We start from the raw sequence: 18,850 nt of genomic DNA on the forward strand, positions 1-18,850 counted from the left end.
AGTTGAGAAATTGCATATATTTTGTTGCTTTCTTGTAGTTTATGACTATATTTTTTTTTCAAATTTCTTTTATCATTTATTTTCTTAATTCTCTAGACTGGTTGATATAATTTTTTTATATATTTTGTAAACGATTGGCCATGCTTTATTGGTAATTATAATCGGAGTGGCAAAATAGCAAAATAAATTAATTTGGGTCGTGCATTTAATTAGTCAACCGGAATCCAAGTTTATATAAATATAATAAATTCAATTCATTAAAGTTTATGAATTAAAGTTGATTAATCACTAATATTTTAATCACGTATTAATATATATATATATATATATATATATATATATATAATTAATCCTTAATAATTTTTCTCATTCAAAAATGTACTGAAGAAACTTCTATTCTTCTTAGATATACAATTGTTAAGTTGAATAAAATAATTAATTTTAAAGTTCAAAATTTTCATTTCTTTGTTAAATTAAATCATCCAATAAATAAAAATGCACAAAAGTATGATATTTACTAAAGCATGTGGATGCATTTCGTGTAGGTGAGTTTCTCACAATACCACTCCTCACAATCCACATCGCCCAATCTATTTCCAACTGAACCACCAAGGCCCTTTCCTGATATCCTAAATCACTCTCCTAACCTCTCACATGGGTTTCACCCATTACAACACAAAACTAATGCTTGGGCATAATGTTCGACCTCCAAATCACTATAATCCAAGTTGGTTGTTGATCGCTCGGTCTAAAGAGGTTATATGCATATGAGGTGTCTCATCGAGATGAGGCACACCAAGTGTCGAGCAAAGATGTCGTCTGCTCCGTTGTACCTTAATGGTCCATGAAGGTATATCGAATTTGCAATAGCCACTTAACAATTTGAGGCCACTATTGAGTCTATAACACTTTAATCAAAATTATTATTGTCTCAAATATCTAATTTGGAGTGTTTTTGTTCATTAAAAACTTTTGGAAGTGAAAGTCCTAGCAGTGTGGTTTGGCAATTGGAAGTCCTGATAGTGAAATTGACAAGTGAAAGTCCAAGCAACAAAAGTAGGCAATAGGTGGCGTTTCAAAGGCAAGGAGTCTCTTGGCACGAGAAGTCCTAGTTTGTTGCAATATTAGACAAGGTTAAAATATAAATAATATGTTTGAAGTTTAAAAGTTATTTGAATAATAAATTATTTTGCTCAATCGATAGAAGGTAAGACTCTCATCCTACGTCATGGTGTAAAATTAAGATATTATAGAGATTTCACCACCATTACTTATGCAAACAAATATCACACACTAGTAGTGTAATTCCTAGACATTAAAATGTACTACACTCAGTCACATGATAATAAAAGACACTTATATAAACAGGATAATCAAGAAATTTATCTTATTTATTTATATCATTTTCTTTGTATAAAATAATAAATGAAATAAAATAATAAATTTTTGAGCAATTATATAAATAACTGAAATCAACTATAATATAAAAATGGTATTTGTGCTTTCAAAATTGGAGAGCAAGGAAAATAATTAGATAATTAGTCCAATTAAACCTATATAATGAATCGTAATTAGTCCAAATTAACTAATTATTTTTCAATATTAATAAATCAAATTTATGAATCTTTACCCTCAATTCATCATTGTAGACAGAAAATCTCCTTGAATGAGAATACTAAGAGATTCAAAAATTAAGAAAAAACTATGATTCCCCTTGGTTCGTGCAACACGAGTGTTGTCGACTCTCCCCCTTTGAAATGTAGATTAGAAAATGAATTATAATATAAATTTAATGATAAATTTAAAAATAAATTTATATATAGATGTATAAATAAAATCATAAATAAATTTATAAACAGATTAAAATTATATTTGGTACATTACGAAATCGAATAATGATAAATTTAAGATAAAATTAGAGACAAAATTTATTTTAAAACTAATACCATTGATCAAATTAAAAGTAAATATATAAAACTTTATAATCCATCTCTAAAATTAGGAATAAAATATTTCCATTTTAAAATCAACAACAAGCTAAGGCTTTCACAAACCGATTTTGAGATTGAATTTTCGGTTTTAATTTTTTTTAGAGATGAAAAAATAACCTTCAAAAATGGAATTTTTTTCGTCTTTGAACTTGTAGTGTTAACATGTTTGAGCTTGACTAGAATTTAATAATTCCAGTGGCAAAAATAGATTTTTAATATATAAAAATATCAAGATATAAATTTTTAACGGCGACAGTAAATGGGACGACAAAGTTCGACTTTGTTTGAATGAAAAATATTATAACAGCAAAAATTTAAGTTTGAAAATTTAAATTTAGCTTTAAACATTATCAAACCTGTTGGAGATTTGCTCAAGCTCGATAATCCTACGTAGCAAAATTGATTTGTTTAGTACATGGTTAAATCTTAAATTAAAATTTAATTAAATGCTAAAATATATTATTTCTTAAGAATTATAACCGAAATTCTAAATAATACATTACCTAATATTTTTTCCTGTGTACTTGATTAAATTTTAATTAATATCCAATTAAGTGGAAATATAATTTTTGAAAATCTTAAGTAACCATAATCTGCAAAAAAAAAAAAAATACTTTTTTGCACTATAATATTAAAATATATGTTTCCTTATAAAAATCTAATAATTATTATTAAAATTGAAAATGTCAAACTGTCGTGACTGCACGAATATTGAGCGTGAGATGTCCCTAATCTTTACCGTAGATTCGCACCGTCATCTACAATGTGCTGCACGAAAGGCATAAATCGCATTCAGAAAACCCGCACACGTAATCCTCTATGCGACGTAATCTTGATCCTTGATCACTTTTCTTCTCACATCTCTACCGTTAGAAACACAAACTACGGACATGACTATGCGCGACGTTTGGAAGGGGCGCATAAACGAATATCCGATAAATAGAGGCTTCTCGTTAACTCTCTGCCCTTCGTTTCTTCTCCGCTCCCTTTTTATTGTGTGCGAAGAGCGTTGGAGAAGATCATCGAATCCATCGCGGCTTCTTGATCTAGGAGGGTCTAGGGTTAGCGATCCGGTCCGATCGACGCCTCCTAGGTGAGATCGTCTTTCTCTGGTGGATCTCTGTATTTGTTCGTCGTTTTTCGTGGAATTTTTGTCGATGTTAGGGTAAAGCGACGATAGCCTGCTCGTTTCTTGATGCTTTTGCGTTTTATTTGGGGATTTTGATTCGAATATAGATAAAATTTAGGAAAGGTAAGATCTTGGTTGATGTATTTAGTATGACCGCTGCAGCAAATCTCTTGTTTATCTGGGTAAGTTTGATGCTCGCTTGATTTTGATTTTTTGGGGTTTTTTTTTGCGTGCTTATACATCCTTTGTATTGTTTGTTCTTGATATGTGATTCAGCCCTCTGCAATAAATAAATCGCTTGTGTATCATGTGAGGATCTTTTTTTATATATTCTGGTGCTGATTCGTTTAGTTTTTGTTAAAGTTTCTTCTTTGTTTTTCCTTTGAGAGGGAGCACATTTTGTTTTCTTTTCCTAAATTGATTATGTTGATTATTTAAACCAGTTCTTACAGGTTAATCTTCTAGGGTTTTGTCGTGAATTTTAATGATCTAATTTCTTGTGATCCTCAGATGTGAACCTTGTATCATTCTTTCCAACGATCTGAAACCTGTTCTTGCTAGTTTTTTTTTTGGTTGTATTGGGAATTTTAATGCTCTTATTATCTTATGATCTTCATATGATACCACCTATTATTTATTTCCAATGCTTAGTCATGCTGAAACCAATTCCTTAAGTGATTCTTATGTGCTTTTGTTGTGAATTTTATTGATCTAATCATCTTATGATCGTCACTGATATCGTTCTGAAACTCTTTGAAGATCTGGTTGGGTAGAGCGTTTATAATTAACATGCTGATTTCTTGAGTGAGATAGATTTCAGAGCTTTGGTCATAATTGTATTTGAGGAACCACTTTATAATATATCTTGACTTCTCCACTTTTGATTTCTTTGTTCAAGGAGTCTATTCTATAACTCAAAATTTGCCCATTCATGTATTAATTTTGCATATTGAGATTTTCATCAGATACATCTATAGTCAAATTTAGTTTTATAGGGTGTTTATATATTTGGGATGACATTTGGTGGGCTTGTAGTTGATCCAAGACTTTCTGGAATCATTGCTCTCTTAGCATTTTTAATATTGCATTAAGTGTTCATCCTTTTGTTCCACTTTACTTTTAAGATTAATTTATGACACGATCACCTTGCTTTCAGTGTTAGGACATAAAGCAAAAACCAAGTGTTCATGTCTGATCTTGACATCCAGACCCCAACTGCATTCGGTATGTTTGCTAAGATCTCTCACTCATTTATTTTTTGTGCCTACACAAATTTGCTACGCAAGTCATTGATCTTGTGTGTAGAGTTAGTATATGCACAATGCATCGTAAGCTTGTTCTTGTTTCACAGATCCTTTTGCTGAGGCAAATGCTGATGACTCTGGTGCTGGCACAAAGGAGTACGTGCATATCCGCGTCCAGCAACGTAATGGCCGAAAGAGCCTGACAACTGTTCAAGGACTAAAGAAAGAGTTCAGCTATAACAAAATCTTGAAGGACCTCAAAAAGGAGTTTTGCTGTAATGGTACTGTGGTTCAGGACCCAGAGCTGGGCCAGGTATGTTTTGTATTTATGCTAAGCTACTTGCACATGGCATTCGTATTGCATCTTCGTCTCCTAAAAGCAATACTCAACGGCATGCCACAGGTCATTCAACTTCAGGGTGATCAGCGAAAAAATGTTTCGACTTTCCTGGTTCAGGCCGGCATTGTGAAGAAGGAGCGCATCAAAATACATGGTTTCTGAGTAGCCAAATGCTCAAACTGCACATCAAGACTCGGTATCTATATATTCTGTTTGACGAAATTGTATGTACTTTAAACAGTGTGATCTGATTCTAGGGCCACAGTTTGCTGTGACTCCAGAGTCTTGCCCCTTCTTTAGATGGATTGTTGCCGTGTTGGTTTGAGTCGTAGGTGTTGGTATGAATCTCATGCTATAATAAGATGCTATAAGACTTACTTTCAAAGTTGTATTCATACTTTTGGCGCTGGTGTTTCTATGCATGTGGTTATTTTTCTAACATGTTAAACAGCGACATGCATACTTCTGTGAACTAGTTTTCTTATCTAGTTCGATTTGGTCCAAATAGTTATATTTGTGAATTCTAGGTGCATGGTTTAAGTGTAATACTGATCAATCTTAATTACTACTGCTAATATTAAAGGCACAAGAATTCAAAACTAGAACACCAGCTGATCACTTGTGTAAGAAATGGATGCTAGCCGGAATTCAAAGGTACAACAGAAACCTTTCATATTTTTTTGTGCAGGAAAGGAAAGAAATGCATACAGCATCTAGGTTGTTAACCAAGTAAATGAAAATAATCAAATTTGTTAAACAAGATTTCGTAGCAGCAGAAGGCGATTCAACCTTATGTTAAAAAAATGTGCAAAAACTCCCCATCTGAACTCCTATCAACAATTATAGATGTCGATGTGCTCACTGTCATAAATATTTTAGAGAAAAGTTTGTCACTGTCATACAAAAGAACATTCTTTGGTAAATAAAATAAATATATAGAAGAAAGACCTAGAAGTGACCTGTTCAAAAAACCTTATGAATTAGTAGTTGTCCCAAATCCCTTTCCTTTTGATTTATAAGTGGAATCCAGGATAGGACCAGGAACTAAACTTTTCATAACTAAATTTTGCTTCGAACGATATATCACATAATATGAATCATTGAAAGGATCTCTATATACACATAATATGACTTTGAGATAGGAATCTAATTTCCTTTCCATAATCATGAACAAAGATATAAACAGTGGTCAGAAAATTAATTCTTCATGTTGCATATCAATCACATGCCTAGAAGAAAGAATGCTTTCATAGGAAAATTTAAAGGAACTTCAGGATTCATTGCCTATTTGCCTTATAATATCAAGTAAGGTTTACTGAATGAACTTACTTTCCAAATATGCAACTTTAAATTGATATACCTAGTGTTAGATTTTGGCTTATGCAACACTACAAGCAATAAAGATGATTACCACGCACTTAGACATCTTGTACTAAGAAACAAGACTTTTTGTTGCATGAAGCATGAAAGATTGGCAGTACCATGAGATGAAACTACTAGTCATGCACTCAAGTTAAATATTAGTAAGATCAAGGTTTGAAAAGACTATGGAGGTGCCACATGGTTACGTCACATCATAAACACCAATTGCTCATTACCTCTTAACACTCCTATGACTTAATTTCATGTCAAGCCTAGTCTCATATTATCTTACCATCAGATAAGCAATGTTGTCAATTATCACATTTCTTCCAATTAATTGTTCTCTTCCCTTTTCATTTCTCTTGAATCTTATTTTCTCATATAGTTTATTTCTAAAATACATTATTATTAATACAAGTTAGATTAACTTATAAATTAGCTGTTGAATGCGTATGTTCATGCAATGCTGTTAATACAAGTTAGTAATTGAAATGACGGTTTCCAGAAAATTGATTAGATTCCACTGAACAATGCATAACTGATAAGACCACTTTGGTTTCAGCTTCATAAATCACCAAGTCCCTTTGTCAGTGCATAAAAAGCATAAACCTGATAGGCAACTAGCGGAATGGCTCTACTCCATGCCACAAACAACGACTACGGCCCTAAAGAGTCCGCCATCCCCGAATGCACACGTCGAAAACAATTAACAGCCACAAGAAGATTCAACTTGGCCTACGGAAATTCATGGCAGAGAGGATCCGATAGATCACAACAAGAATCCACCCGAGAAATGCGATGCAGTTCTGTGGAAGGGAGCATGGATCTACGGAGTAGTAAGGAGATAAATGAGAAGCTCGAACCTGTAGAAATCAACGGATTTGAGCTTGCTTGCGGAGATCATGGCTCCGGCTACTCAGCGATCCGCCGATACTTCGCCAAATCCAGCAGCGCTCGAGGATTGCAGATCGAAATCTCGAGCGGTTCCATTTTAGTATCAAGATTCACTGACTCAGGGGAGGGGAGGGTCTACAGGGACCAAATTAAAAATAAATGAAAATTAAATGGTTCTGTTGCAAAAGTTTAATATTTCCTATTTTCTTTTCTAAGTTTTCATTTTCCGATATTTTTTTATGATTTTTCTATTTTTCAGACTGAAGACAAATATATATATTTTTAAGAAAAAAATGTTCCTATATTTGATTCAAAAGTGAGCTGAAAATATTTATTTAGATAAAATAGTGATTCCAAAATTATATTAAAAAATATTTTCCTATTTTTTAAAATAATTATTTTCATTTATTATATTCTGTAAGAAATATCTATTTTTTGAAAGATGAACAAATGCATCGAGTTGAACGAACAGAACAAATAACAAATTGAAACAGAACAAATTGAACAAACAAAGTAGGCTGAAGCTTCACCAAGACTGCAAAATCAATCAAGCTCGACAAGTCGAATAAATCGAATGAGTCGAACGAGCAAAATACATAGGACAAACAGCCAAGCAAATTTGCGAACATGTTCGGGCGGAGCTCAAACTTGACCGAAGATATACTTAGTCAATTGAAGCAACCAAGTTAGACAAGTTGAATGGGTTGAATGAGTTGAAGAAACAAGGCGAAAAGAGTGGATCTAACGAGTTGAACTAGACGAAATATCGCGAGCAACCACAGAACTGTGTTAAGAATCTTAAACAAGAGATTGCAGCAACCAAAGAAAGAAAAATAAGAATGAACTCTTCAAGCATGAAGCTAAGAAATGGACCTGCAGAGATTTGACTAAACAAAAGTCAAAACCTTCAGTTTTTTGAGTTGATTTTCTAGTCCACTGTTGATCTTTCTGTCTTTATTACAAATATACTAGAACAGTTTGACTATAATAACTACTCTGTACAAGAAAAAAAGCATAGTCATAAACACATTTGTAAGAGATTCTGGAGATATTTACATCAAATTACATCTCCTGTGGAAAAGAACTGTGAATTAGTAGAAGCTAAGAACAAGCAACACAAGTACAAATAAAAAATAAATCTTCAGCAGTTTAGACATAGTAAAGAGTTAAAATTTGAGACAAAAATAGCTTGAGTAGGATCGATGGAAGTATAAATGCCTGTATTTTACATACAGCATAGAAATATTTCAGATCAAACCAACCACACAGGCAAATTTTGCAGCATCACAACCTTCGAGGAGTCTGTATCATTCGATGTGTTTTTCTCAAACACCAAAACTCACCTGTCTCACAATCAATATAGAGATAGGCGTGGTGTGTTCTCGAAGAACTTTACAGGTTAGATGTTGTGTATAATCAATACTTGGCCCTTGTTTTCTATTTAACATGAGAAGAATTATTCATCCCCCAGATTTAGAAACATTCAGAAAAGAGAGCCCAATCTTTCAAGGTGTTTCAGAGTCGCAACTTTGTAGACCTGTTGATGAGCTCAATCTTTCAAGGTGTTTTCAGAGTCGCAACTTTGTAGACCGTGTTGAAGACAACTACTTCCTATAACCTTTTGCAAGCCTTCGACTATGCAGCGTTCGATAAAAGTTAGTCAGAGCATCATGAAATTTGCGAATTTTGAGAAAACCTTTTACCATTGCCAACTCACTCTCACTGAAACCGGCCTTTTCCATGACCAGTTCAACAAGCCTGTTAAGTCTCTGCTCCATGCCTAGGGTAATAAGGCCTTCAGCAAGCATTGAAAATGAAGACGATTCTGGTAAAAATCCCTTCTCCGTCATCTCCACCAGGAAATCAGTGGCTTCTCCAATTGGTCCTCCTCCACAACACAAACCGCGGAAGGCAATATCATATGTGATAGCATCTGGTGGTTCAGCCTTCTCTATCATCTCCCTGAAGAGTCTGATGGCTTCCCTCGTTCGCCGTTGCTTAAAGAGTGCTTGGATCACAGGATTGTATGTTTTTGGAGTCGGAAGCATTCCTTTCATTGGTAAAGATCTAAGAAGCTTATAGGCAACTTGAGTTCTACCTGCTTTGCAAAGACCCCATATTAAAGTTCCGTATGTAACAATATCAGGTTCGCATCCATTTGATATCATAGTTTGAACAACGTCTGCTGCTTTCTTTATATTCCCATGCTTGCAATGATGTCTGAGCAATGAATTGTAAGTGAGCTTATCAGGTTTCAGTCCTTCAAGTATCATCTGATCCATAAGCTCTGTCGCTTCATCAACCTTATCATTCTTACATAAACCCTCAATGATGGTATTAAAGGTCACCAAATTCCTCGCAACACCTTGTATCTCCATATCGTGAAATAAATCTTGGGCTTCCTCGATTCTCCTGTTCTTGCAAAGGCCATCAATGACTGTATTGTATGTCACAACACTTCTTGAGCAACCATTTGCCTCCATTTCCTTCAGCAATGCTAAAGCCTTCCCTAACTTCCTGATGGAACAAAGGTGGTCGATTAGTATATTGTAAGAATATTTATCCGGAGGGCATCCACTATTTTTCATCTCCTCAAGCATCTGCAAAGCAACTTCGAGACTGCCAGCCTTACAGAGACCACTAATCAAAGCATTGAAAGTATATGCATCTGGTATAAGGCCTCTAAGAGGGAGTTCTCGAGCAAATTCCATTGCCTCATCAAGTCGATTCTCTGCGCATAATGTGCTTATTAAAGTATTGTAAGTCACCTTATTCGGTAAGCATTCTCTCCTCACCATCTGATCCAAGACAGCCATAGCTTCTTTTGTCTCTCCCATTTTACACAACCATCCAATTACTGTATTATAAGTTACGATGTCAGGATCATACCCTTCTTGAAGCATCACATCTAGAATTTCAAGAGCATCAGCCATACGTCCAGCTTGGCACAATCCATTAACCAGAGTATTAAAAGTGAAATTATCAGGCCGAAAGCCCTTGGCGTACTCCTCTTGCAAAAACACAAGAGCTTCTACTAGTTTTCCCTGTTTACAATACCCATTTATCAAGACATTAACTGTGACATTGGTCGGAGAGCATCCCAATTCCGACATTCTAGTCCTTACATTCAGTGCAGCATCCATATTACCCTCCTCAATGAAGCCTTGCATCAGGATGGTGAAAGTGACCTCATTCGGCGCCAAATCATAGTTGTGCATCTCCTCCATCATTGAAATAGCCGCCTTCATTTGATAAACTTTACAAAGAGCACCAATCAAAAGGTTAAAGGTAGAGACATCTGGCCGGATTTCTTTAGTAGTCATAGTAGAGTACACAAATTCAATCAGTTTAATCTTGTTGGCCTCCAACAGAATATTAAGCAGAAAATTGTAAATATATGTATCTGCTTCAATTCCAAATTCATCCATTGCATTGACAACTACATCAACAGCTTCATCAAACAGTTGAAATCTCGAGTAGCTTTCTATAAAGATCTGAAAAGTACCTTGACTAATTCCACATCCTTCCTGTCGCATCTCTTCTAGTAAAGCTGTCATTTTCTCAAAGGATCCAACCTTTCCAAGTTGTCGAAGGACCTCTTCGAAAACAGAAGGCGTTGGCCTGAAGTGTGCTTGCAGTAGCGCCCAATTAAGAAGCTCAAGAGAAGCCTCTGCATCTCTCTGCCGAACAATGATGCCAAGGAGATCTTTCGGTGTGAAATTGGGAGGAAGTTGACGCATAGGGTTGGAATCAAAAGCCGTCGACAATGATGCAAGACCTCGGATGGACGCAAACGATGCAAAAGGTGATGGCTTGTGCTGCGGGGGGTGCGATTCGAAGATAGGTTTAGAGGGAAGAACACAGGGGTAGACAAATAAGGCGGAGAACGCCATTGACGAAGTTCCTCGAACAAGTAGATAATCGATGAACTTACAGCCGCCAGAAATTTCTCAAGAAAGTAGTTTGCTTTCAGGTTGAGACATGCGACAAACGAGAGAAAGGTGGGGAAATCGATAGAAACTGGATGAAAAAATTGAGTTTTGAAGACGACGATGGAGAGAACTGGATGGGAATGAGGATCTGGAGTGTCGAAATCATCGGAGAGGAAGTGGAGACGGAGGAAGAGATGGCATCCACAAGGGATTTGGATGCTTGAAGAAGATAGAGAGAAGGGAAGCGGCACTGGTGGTGGATAAACCCCCCACGAGTCGATCAGGTTTTTGGGTTCCTCGCGCAGATTTGGGCTTTGGATTGATTGCCATTTCGGGATTTTGCTTTGTTAGATTTTTTTATGCTTAAATAGAAAGGAAAAAAAGATTTTAAAAATCAGAAAATACTACTCTATTTTAATTTTTTATTAAAAAAATTATTACCGTTATTTCCTACTTAATTTTGAATTGATCATAAGTATTATAACAATTATAAAACTTAACTACTATAATATATTTAACTGATTTAAGATTTAGATGGAAGATAATAATATTAAATAGTATAGAATAGTATTTGATACGGTGGATCTTGACTGGTCTGATATGATAAAAAGATGTCAATAATCGATCCAAAGTGGAATCTGACTCGGCATGTATAGGGTCAAAAGTCAAACCATGGTTCAGCTAGCTCAACAACGCCTCGGATGGCTCAATTACAGTAACACTTGGTTCAGTCTCAGCTCGGTCACATGTTCTCACAGCTCGGTCATTCATACAGCTCGCCCACATGCTCTCATAGCTCGGCAACATACTCTTACAGCTCGGCCATTCAGATAGCTCGACCACATGCTTTCACGGCTCGATTATACAAGGATACCGCTCGGCCTCACATCTTCCGACCTCAAGTGTCAAGTCGGCCACCAACGCATAAATAGGCAGACCCTTCTCCTTGGCTCAGATTTATCAGCTCATTCAAAAGGATAAGAACAGGGACTAAATTTTCAAACTTGGTCCTCGAGAATTCCGCACACGTATGCACCAAGTCGTTGGATGGTTGGTAACTACTAGAGATCGTGTCTTTAATATCACATTGAACAACTCATCATAGAGATTATTTCTCGAAATTCGTGCTCTCCTCTGCTATTATATAAACCCCACAGGTATGAAAAAAACTCGGGAATTCTTTACACACACATACATATTACTTCTTTCTTGCTCTTTTCTGACTTGAACGTCGGAGTGACTCCGTCAGAATCTCCGAGGCCCTACTAATCCACTCGCTTAGTTCTCTACTTCCTCAGGTTCTTCTCGTCGGCAGGATCAACTAAGTTTGAGGTGACACATTATTGACTGGTGGTTTAACTGCATCTAGCCAAACAGTATTAAAAAACATTTAAATAATTATACATGATCGATACTCTTTTATAAAAAAATTAAAATGAGATATCTCTGATTTGAAAATAAAGAGGCGTTCTTTTAATTTTTGCTAAAAAAATGTGGAATTTTATTTACTAAATCCAAATTCAGGGACTTTATTTATTAAATTCATAATTATTTATTCAAGAAAGTTATCACGAGCTTAATTTTAACACCATTCACCCAATGATATCCAGATAACTTATTTGCATAAAGTTACTAAGTCAGTCTAACTTATTAGAGAAATAAAAGAATAAGAATTATTAATAGGGGTGAAAATTAAGGTTTGGATATCTAAAAACCGATCCAATCGGATCGGGTAATTGTTTTAAAAAGTCAGATTCCAACAATATTTTAACTTGAATTTGTTGTTGTCGGGTTGAACTTGAATATGATTTTTTTATCCGAAATCATATCGGATACCGTCCATTATTATATATGAATTAAATCTAATTTATTCATGAATGTAATAATAGAATATAATTCCTTGGAGTTGTGATTATTTTATATATTTATTCTTGATTTCAATTTTGATAAAGATGAAATGGAAGTATTAATCGATTGGAGTATATCGATTGACTAAGGGTCATAAAATCCTAAAAATATGATTGTTACAGTACAGCGGCAATACCAATGAACAATAACTTGCTATAGTATCAGTCGGCTGATGTATCCGATCAGTCAACGGATGACAGTTTACAATGCACAGAAGCTTTAAGAAATCGATTGAGAAACTCGACTAATAATATCAGTCAACTAATAATGGATATCAGTTTACTCATGTCGATCAAAAATTGAATAGAAGCACATTGACTTAGTTGTTCTATTCGACTGATGACATAAGTCGATTGATAATTGAAATCAATTAACTAATGTCGAATAATGGTTGACATCAATTGATTGATGTCGATCAAGAGTTGAACATAAACAAGTCGATTTGAATAGAGATTCGACTGATTGCTAACAGTCGATTGATTGAGTATATTAATTGAATGATGTTTAAAAAATCGATAAAACCAGATAGATTTTAGAATATTCAAAGGTCATTAATGATAGAAATAGTATCGAAGATCATATCAATTGATTGATAAGCGAAAATCAACTCCAACCTAAGGATTTTAAGTGAAGGGTTTCGAGAAGATTTTTAATATCAATTCTTGAAGCATTAAAGGCGAAGTGCTGTTGCATTTTTTATCATCAAGAGGCAATCCAAAGCAACAAATAGTGATCCAAAGTAAAGTTCATTTCTAAAGTTGTAACTTTCATTTACATTTGTGTATTTATTTTATATTTCATTTTTGTGTTGCTTTGTATGCAACAGGCATTGTAAGAGACTTCTCTGCCTTTAGAAGATATCCAAGAACGAAAAAGATTTAGTGGAGGTAGATCGCTAAGAGTTAGCCTTAGATTAGTTGTCTTAAGAGGCAGATACCAAATAAAATTAAGGTGTTATGCATGTGACGTCAAAGTTTATTCAAATATTCCGCTGCGTATTCAAAAAACAAGCCCACAATCAAGATGAGAAATGATCGAAGCTATTTACTCTCCTCTCTAATTCACATGGATCCTAACAACTACTAAATAGTTGCTACACAATTATAATAATTATAGAAGCTATTTAGTAACTATTATATATTGTAGCAATTATGACTAACTACTATAATAATGTTAGAAGTAAGGAATAACACTATTGTAATTACTTTGTAGATCCTATAATATTGTTGAAAGTAAGCGTATTTTTAAAATTAAAAAAAAATCTGATGGAGCACCCTAAATGAATCCAAGACATCTAAGGTTGTTAAGTACTTTTAGTAGAAAAGTGTTTAATAACTCTATATAGATCAAAGTCAAGAAAAATAAATATGGGCAAACTTAAAAGAACCTCAAGAGTGCAACGATGCCCATTTACACAAATTTGATGCCTTTAGGGTCATCAAATACTCTGATTTAAAAGTGTTTGATGGTGATAAAAGATTCAAAATTATAAATAAAAAAATGAACATGAATAGTTGAGAAAAATACTAGGTGTTTTATCGTGATAATTTAGTATAATTTGAGGCCTTACACTTTTAACTAAAGATGTTTAACAACTAAAAATCAAGTAGAATCACATCAGTCTAAGGAGTTAATTATTGTCGATCGGTAATCATCAATTTTTTTTTTTTGCTCAAAATATTTGATGGCTATTAAACATGGATAGATTCCCCAAGGTAATATGATGCACATCATTTGGGTTACAATACTAGAGCTAATTACAGATGTATGGCTAGCTAACTGTCAGTATATTAAATTTTAAGATCTAATATGATTGTTTTGTTGTTTTGTATGTTTATTAAAAGTAAAAATGGTTTACGATCTATTACAAAATATTAGATGATGGTATCATATTATTCAATAATAAATTGAAGATAATGCATATTTAAACACAAAGCACAATGAAAGATAGCTGTGCCTAAGTTCATCCAACAAAGATCCATTGAATACAATCAATCAATTGGGTTTGTATTTCAGTGCATCACTGTGGAACAAACTCTAGTGTTTTATTCCTCGACATAACTTGAATTCTGAAAGATATAACACAAATCTTTTGATCAATGTCAAAATGGGTACAACCAAGGAGGCCCATGCTCTACCCTTATTCCTCATGTTCTATACAACTTATTCGCCAAAGTTAGAACGCAACAAGAGAGAAGAACAGATAAATAGAATCATGGAAGAAGACCTCACTCGGTCGAAAACTCAAACACCATGGTGTGCTTGTACTTCTCTCCAGGCTGCACCACAATGGATGGAAAGTTCGGTTGGTTGATGGCATTCGGAAACCCCTGTGTCTCCAGGCACAGTCCTGCATGCTTCCCATACACTGCCCCACCCTTGCCCACAACACCGTCTACAAAGTTCCCGGTGTAGAACTGCATGCCAGGCGCGTCGGTCCACAAGTTGAGCACCCTCGAGTTTAAAGGTTCTTTGACTTTGGCTGCATGCTTTAAGCCAGATTTCTCTTCTCCACAGTCCAGCACATAGTTGTGATCATAACCACCAATCACTTCATGGATTCTGCTGCCTATCTTGTTTTCTGTTGTGAAATCAAAGGGGGTCCCACTGACTGGCTTGATTTCGCCGGTAGGGATCAGGTTACTGTCGACAGGAGTGATATGAGATCCCCATATCTGGATGGAGTGATCAAGAATGTTGCCAGAGTTGTGCCCGGAAAGATTCCAGTAAGTGTGTTGAGCTAGACTGACAGGAGTGGCTTTGTTAGCAGGAACAGCTTCCATTTCAAGCTTCAGTGACATGCTTGAAGGGAGGGAGTACTTTGCAGTGACAGAGAGATCCCCAGGGTAACCTGTTCAAGGAAGAGAGATCCTCATATGGCAATTGGATCATAGAAACTGTTCGTGTTATGAAGAGCAAAAAAAAACATCTCAGAAGACTAGAAAAATAGTTTAAAAAATAAGCAAATAATGTAATATGATTTGATGCACCGTTTGTCCTTGTTTCAACTCAAAAGTATAATTTTATTTTACCTTCCTCTCCATCCTTGCTATGATACTTCAAGGTGATTGATGGGAACTTATCATTCTTGTTATACTCAGCGACCTCCCACAGCACCTTATCAAAACCTCTCTTTCCACCTGAAGAACATGTGGAAAAGTTCAGTTATTGCAACAACCTGATCAAGTTTTAGATAAGGTAAAAGGATAAGTTGCGTGGCTGATACCACATATGCAAAATATTTGTTCTACTTGACATTAGCACTTTGTAACATTAACAATTTAGATTCTGGAAAGAACTTAATTGTAGCAGCATGGTAATGCTGAACTCTTTTCCTATTGACTTTATCAAAGTGAAAATTGAAATTTGCAAACGACTGCTGGCATAATTGTTAGTAGCAATATTTGTTCCTCCAACCCACACATTCGGATTGTGTTTGGGAATCTAAATGTTATATAATTGTTATTATAAGTCAGAAGGTCACAGATATTAAGGATTGACAACATGCATCTGTTCAGTTTAATATCTATCTAGATATTTTCACAACATGAGTTATCTCCTTTCACTGAAAGATCTGATATTGTAATTGTTACATTTTTCTAACAAACACTTACACATGTCACCTTGATCAATTTCCTCTTATTTTATTTGTAATCAGAACTACCCCTCAGAGTACAAATTAGAACCCATATCTTCTTTACTGACAGGAAAAAAACATTGAATATGAGCACAGATATTCAGCTTAATAGGTACAACTTAACAGAGATAATATATAACGAGCAAAGTTAGGAAGAACCATAAAATTTTCCCTTATAAGTTACAAACTAAAATTAGTTCAAATCAGAATAAATAATGAGATCATAAGCTTGAAGTAGTTTATTTATATTTGCTTCATGAGAAAACGAAATATGTTGATAAAAACAATCAGAAATTTGAAATTGATTGCATTTCCTACCGTGAAGGCTGTTTGGTCCATTGTTGATAAACAAGGAATGTTCAACCCCATTGAGAGTAAACTTTCCTTCTTTAATTCTGTTTGCTACCCGCCCAACAACACATCCAAAGTAGGGAGAAGCACCTTTCTGATCAGGATCATGTCAAATCAAACATACACAAAAAAGGATTATCAATCATGCACTAGCAAAACAAAAGAAGAGATTATCAAGTATACGCCATCAGATGAAAAGAAGAGATCCATTCCAAATCCAGGATACTTCAGAGCAATCATAAACACAGTAAAGGAAGCAAAAATGACATACTTTAACACAGAGATTAGATCAATATGGACATTTAAGATCCATAATCAAGATGAATAGATGATTCTTCAACGTGTTATAGGGGCATAGGGTATTGTTGTATCAAAATCAAGATTTACCATCAACAACGATGGCAAGTAGAAAGTATTTCTTTGTTATTCCTAATGTCCGACAAAACTGACGACTTTAAACAATGATCAAACTCATAGAGAATCTTACCTGGTACGGCTCGACAGTATCGAAACCGAGCACTACATCCGCGATATTCCCTGAACCCGATCGCGAAACAGCAGGCAAACACGAGATTAGGTCAAACCACAAGACAGAGCACGAAACACCAGCAAAAGGGCGAGTATAAAGGAAGGGGGGCAATTAGGGCAAGGAATAAGCACCATCGGCATCGGGCACCAGGAGGGACGTTATGGTGGCGCCGAAGTTGGACACTTTGACGGTGATGCCGCCATTGCTGAGCTCGTATATCTTCGCCGCCATTGCTTCGCCGCTTCGATTCAACTATTTTTCGCCGGCTTCTCGTCGCAAAATTACGTTTAAAATCGTCAGCTTTTTTTTTCTTTATTACGTTTCATAATATCGAGAATGCCACGTGTCAAACCAAATCACTGGTCTCCGTTCTAACATAGAGATATTGCATGTAACTATACCCTATCCCGATATTGCCGGCCGGATCCGAATCGAACCCGGATTCTGATCCATAATCGTGTCCACAGATTGATTAGCAGTTGATCTGGTTGAACGGACTCAATCAGTAATCTGTCTGTTTTAGACGGACCGATTATGAATTAGACCCTAAAGAATTGGTGAATCGACGGTTCAATTATCGAGCTATCGGTTTGAATCGACCGTCGATTGATTAAAATTTTTTATTTTTTTGAATTTTATTTAAATTTTTAATTATAGTTTTTTTATTATTAATATTTTAATAATATTATTAATTTGAGCAAAATAAAATATTTCCATGTGGCAAAATGTTGGTTTATTCGCTTGGGCAAATTTTGCCCTGACCGGTCCGACATCCGACGCGCACAGGTTGCACTCGCACACAAGTTGCCTTACGAACGGTGCAATCTGGGCCCTGGATTTGCACCCTAAGTATTTGTTCACAACATTAATTCTTGTGACACAATATAAACCAACCACTATGCCTTGAAACTTCCAATGTGGAACTAAATTCCCATTCACAAAGGAGCTTCCTCCTTCCACCTTTTTTTTCATTCAAATTTCTAACAATCCCCCACATGAATGAAAATAGGGTATGTGATAACATTCAGCAGTTGAGTTCAGTATAGGATAGGTAGGTTTTACCCTTTGAACCTTCCCTTGTGAAGATCTGTTTGTTTACTAGTTGACAGTAGACACGATGCCCTTGAACTGTTCTGTCGTTTGTGTAAACATTGACACATCTCACACAGGACTCTCCCTGATACACCTCAATTCTCATGAGTGTGTTCGTTCTTGGCCATGAACACGCCTGGTTCTGTGAGAAGATCTAAGAATTGTGCCTTCAATTCTCTTCAAAGCGGCCCCACTTCTTTCTCACATAGGTGATTACTCAAGAGTATTCCACACTACTCTACCGGATCATTAAAAGTCGTATACTTACCCTCCATCTTATCACTGTTTCATTTGGGCATTTCCCCCACAGTGATGTTCCTTAGTCGGTGCAGTTAGGTTGTCCCTTTGAACCTAGTTCTTGGGATCTCCAGTCTGCATAGGATGAGTTTCCTTTGCACCAACATTTCTTACCTGCATCAAACCCATCCCTCGCGATGAGCT

The 18,850-nt window shown here is 35.4% G+C and overlaps 3 protein-coding genes across 3 annotated transcripts; 1 reads left to right on the plus strand and 2 right to left on the minus strand.

Annotated features, from left to right (window-relative positions):
* Window positions 1-2,966: 2,966 nt before the first annotated feature.
* LOC141827836 (protein translation factor SUI1 homolog 2) lies at window positions 2,967-5,145 on the plus strand. Its single transcript, XM_074715165.1, has 4 exons — window positions 2,967-3,084; window positions 4,277-4,344; window positions 4,472-4,677; window positions 4,768-5,145. Exons 2-4 carry the CDS (start codon window positions 4,308-4,310, stop codon window positions 4,864-4,866), a joined length of 342 nt encoding a protein of 113 aa, XP_074571266.1. The 5' UTR covers window positions 2,967-3,084; window positions 4,277-4,307; the 3' UTR covers window positions 4,867-5,145.
* A 2,807-nt stretch (window positions 5,146-7,952) lies between these two features.
* On the minus strand, window positions 7,953-10,855 carry LOC141827616 (uncharacterized). The gene has a single exon (XM_074714907.1). It carries the CDS (start codon window positions 10,851-10,853, stop codon window positions 8,565-8,567), a length of 2,289 nt encoding a protein of 762 aa, XP_074571008.1. The 5' UTR covers window positions 10,854-10,855; the 3' UTR covers window positions 7,953-8,564.
* A 3,993-nt stretch (window positions 10,856-14,848) lies between these two features.
* On the minus strand, window positions 14,849-17,588 carry LOC141828024 (uncharacterized). Its single transcript, XM_074715372.1, has 5 exons — window positions 17,449-17,588; window positions 17,276-17,325; window positions 16,756-16,882; window positions 15,833-15,940; window positions 14,849-15,651 (listed from the first exon to the last, which is right to left on the minus strand). The coding sequence occupies exons 1-5, from the start codon at window positions 17,546-17,548 to the stop codon at window positions 15,029-15,031; spliced, it is 1,008 nt and encodes a 335-aa protein (XP_074571473.1). The 5' UTR covers window positions 17,549-17,588; the 3' UTR covers window positions 14,849-15,028.
* Between the last annotated feature and the right edge of the window lie 1,262 nt (window positions 17,589-18,850).

This window comes from Curcuma longa, chromosome 4, assembly GCF_044706935.1.
Source record: "Curcuma longa cultivar G26 ecotype Majalengka, Jawa Barat chromosome 4, ITB_CL_G26_1.1, whole genome shotgun sequence".
NCBI classification, from domain to species: Eukaryota; Viridiplantae; Streptophyta; class Magnoliopsida; order Zingiberales; family Zingiberaceae; genus Curcuma; species Curcuma longa.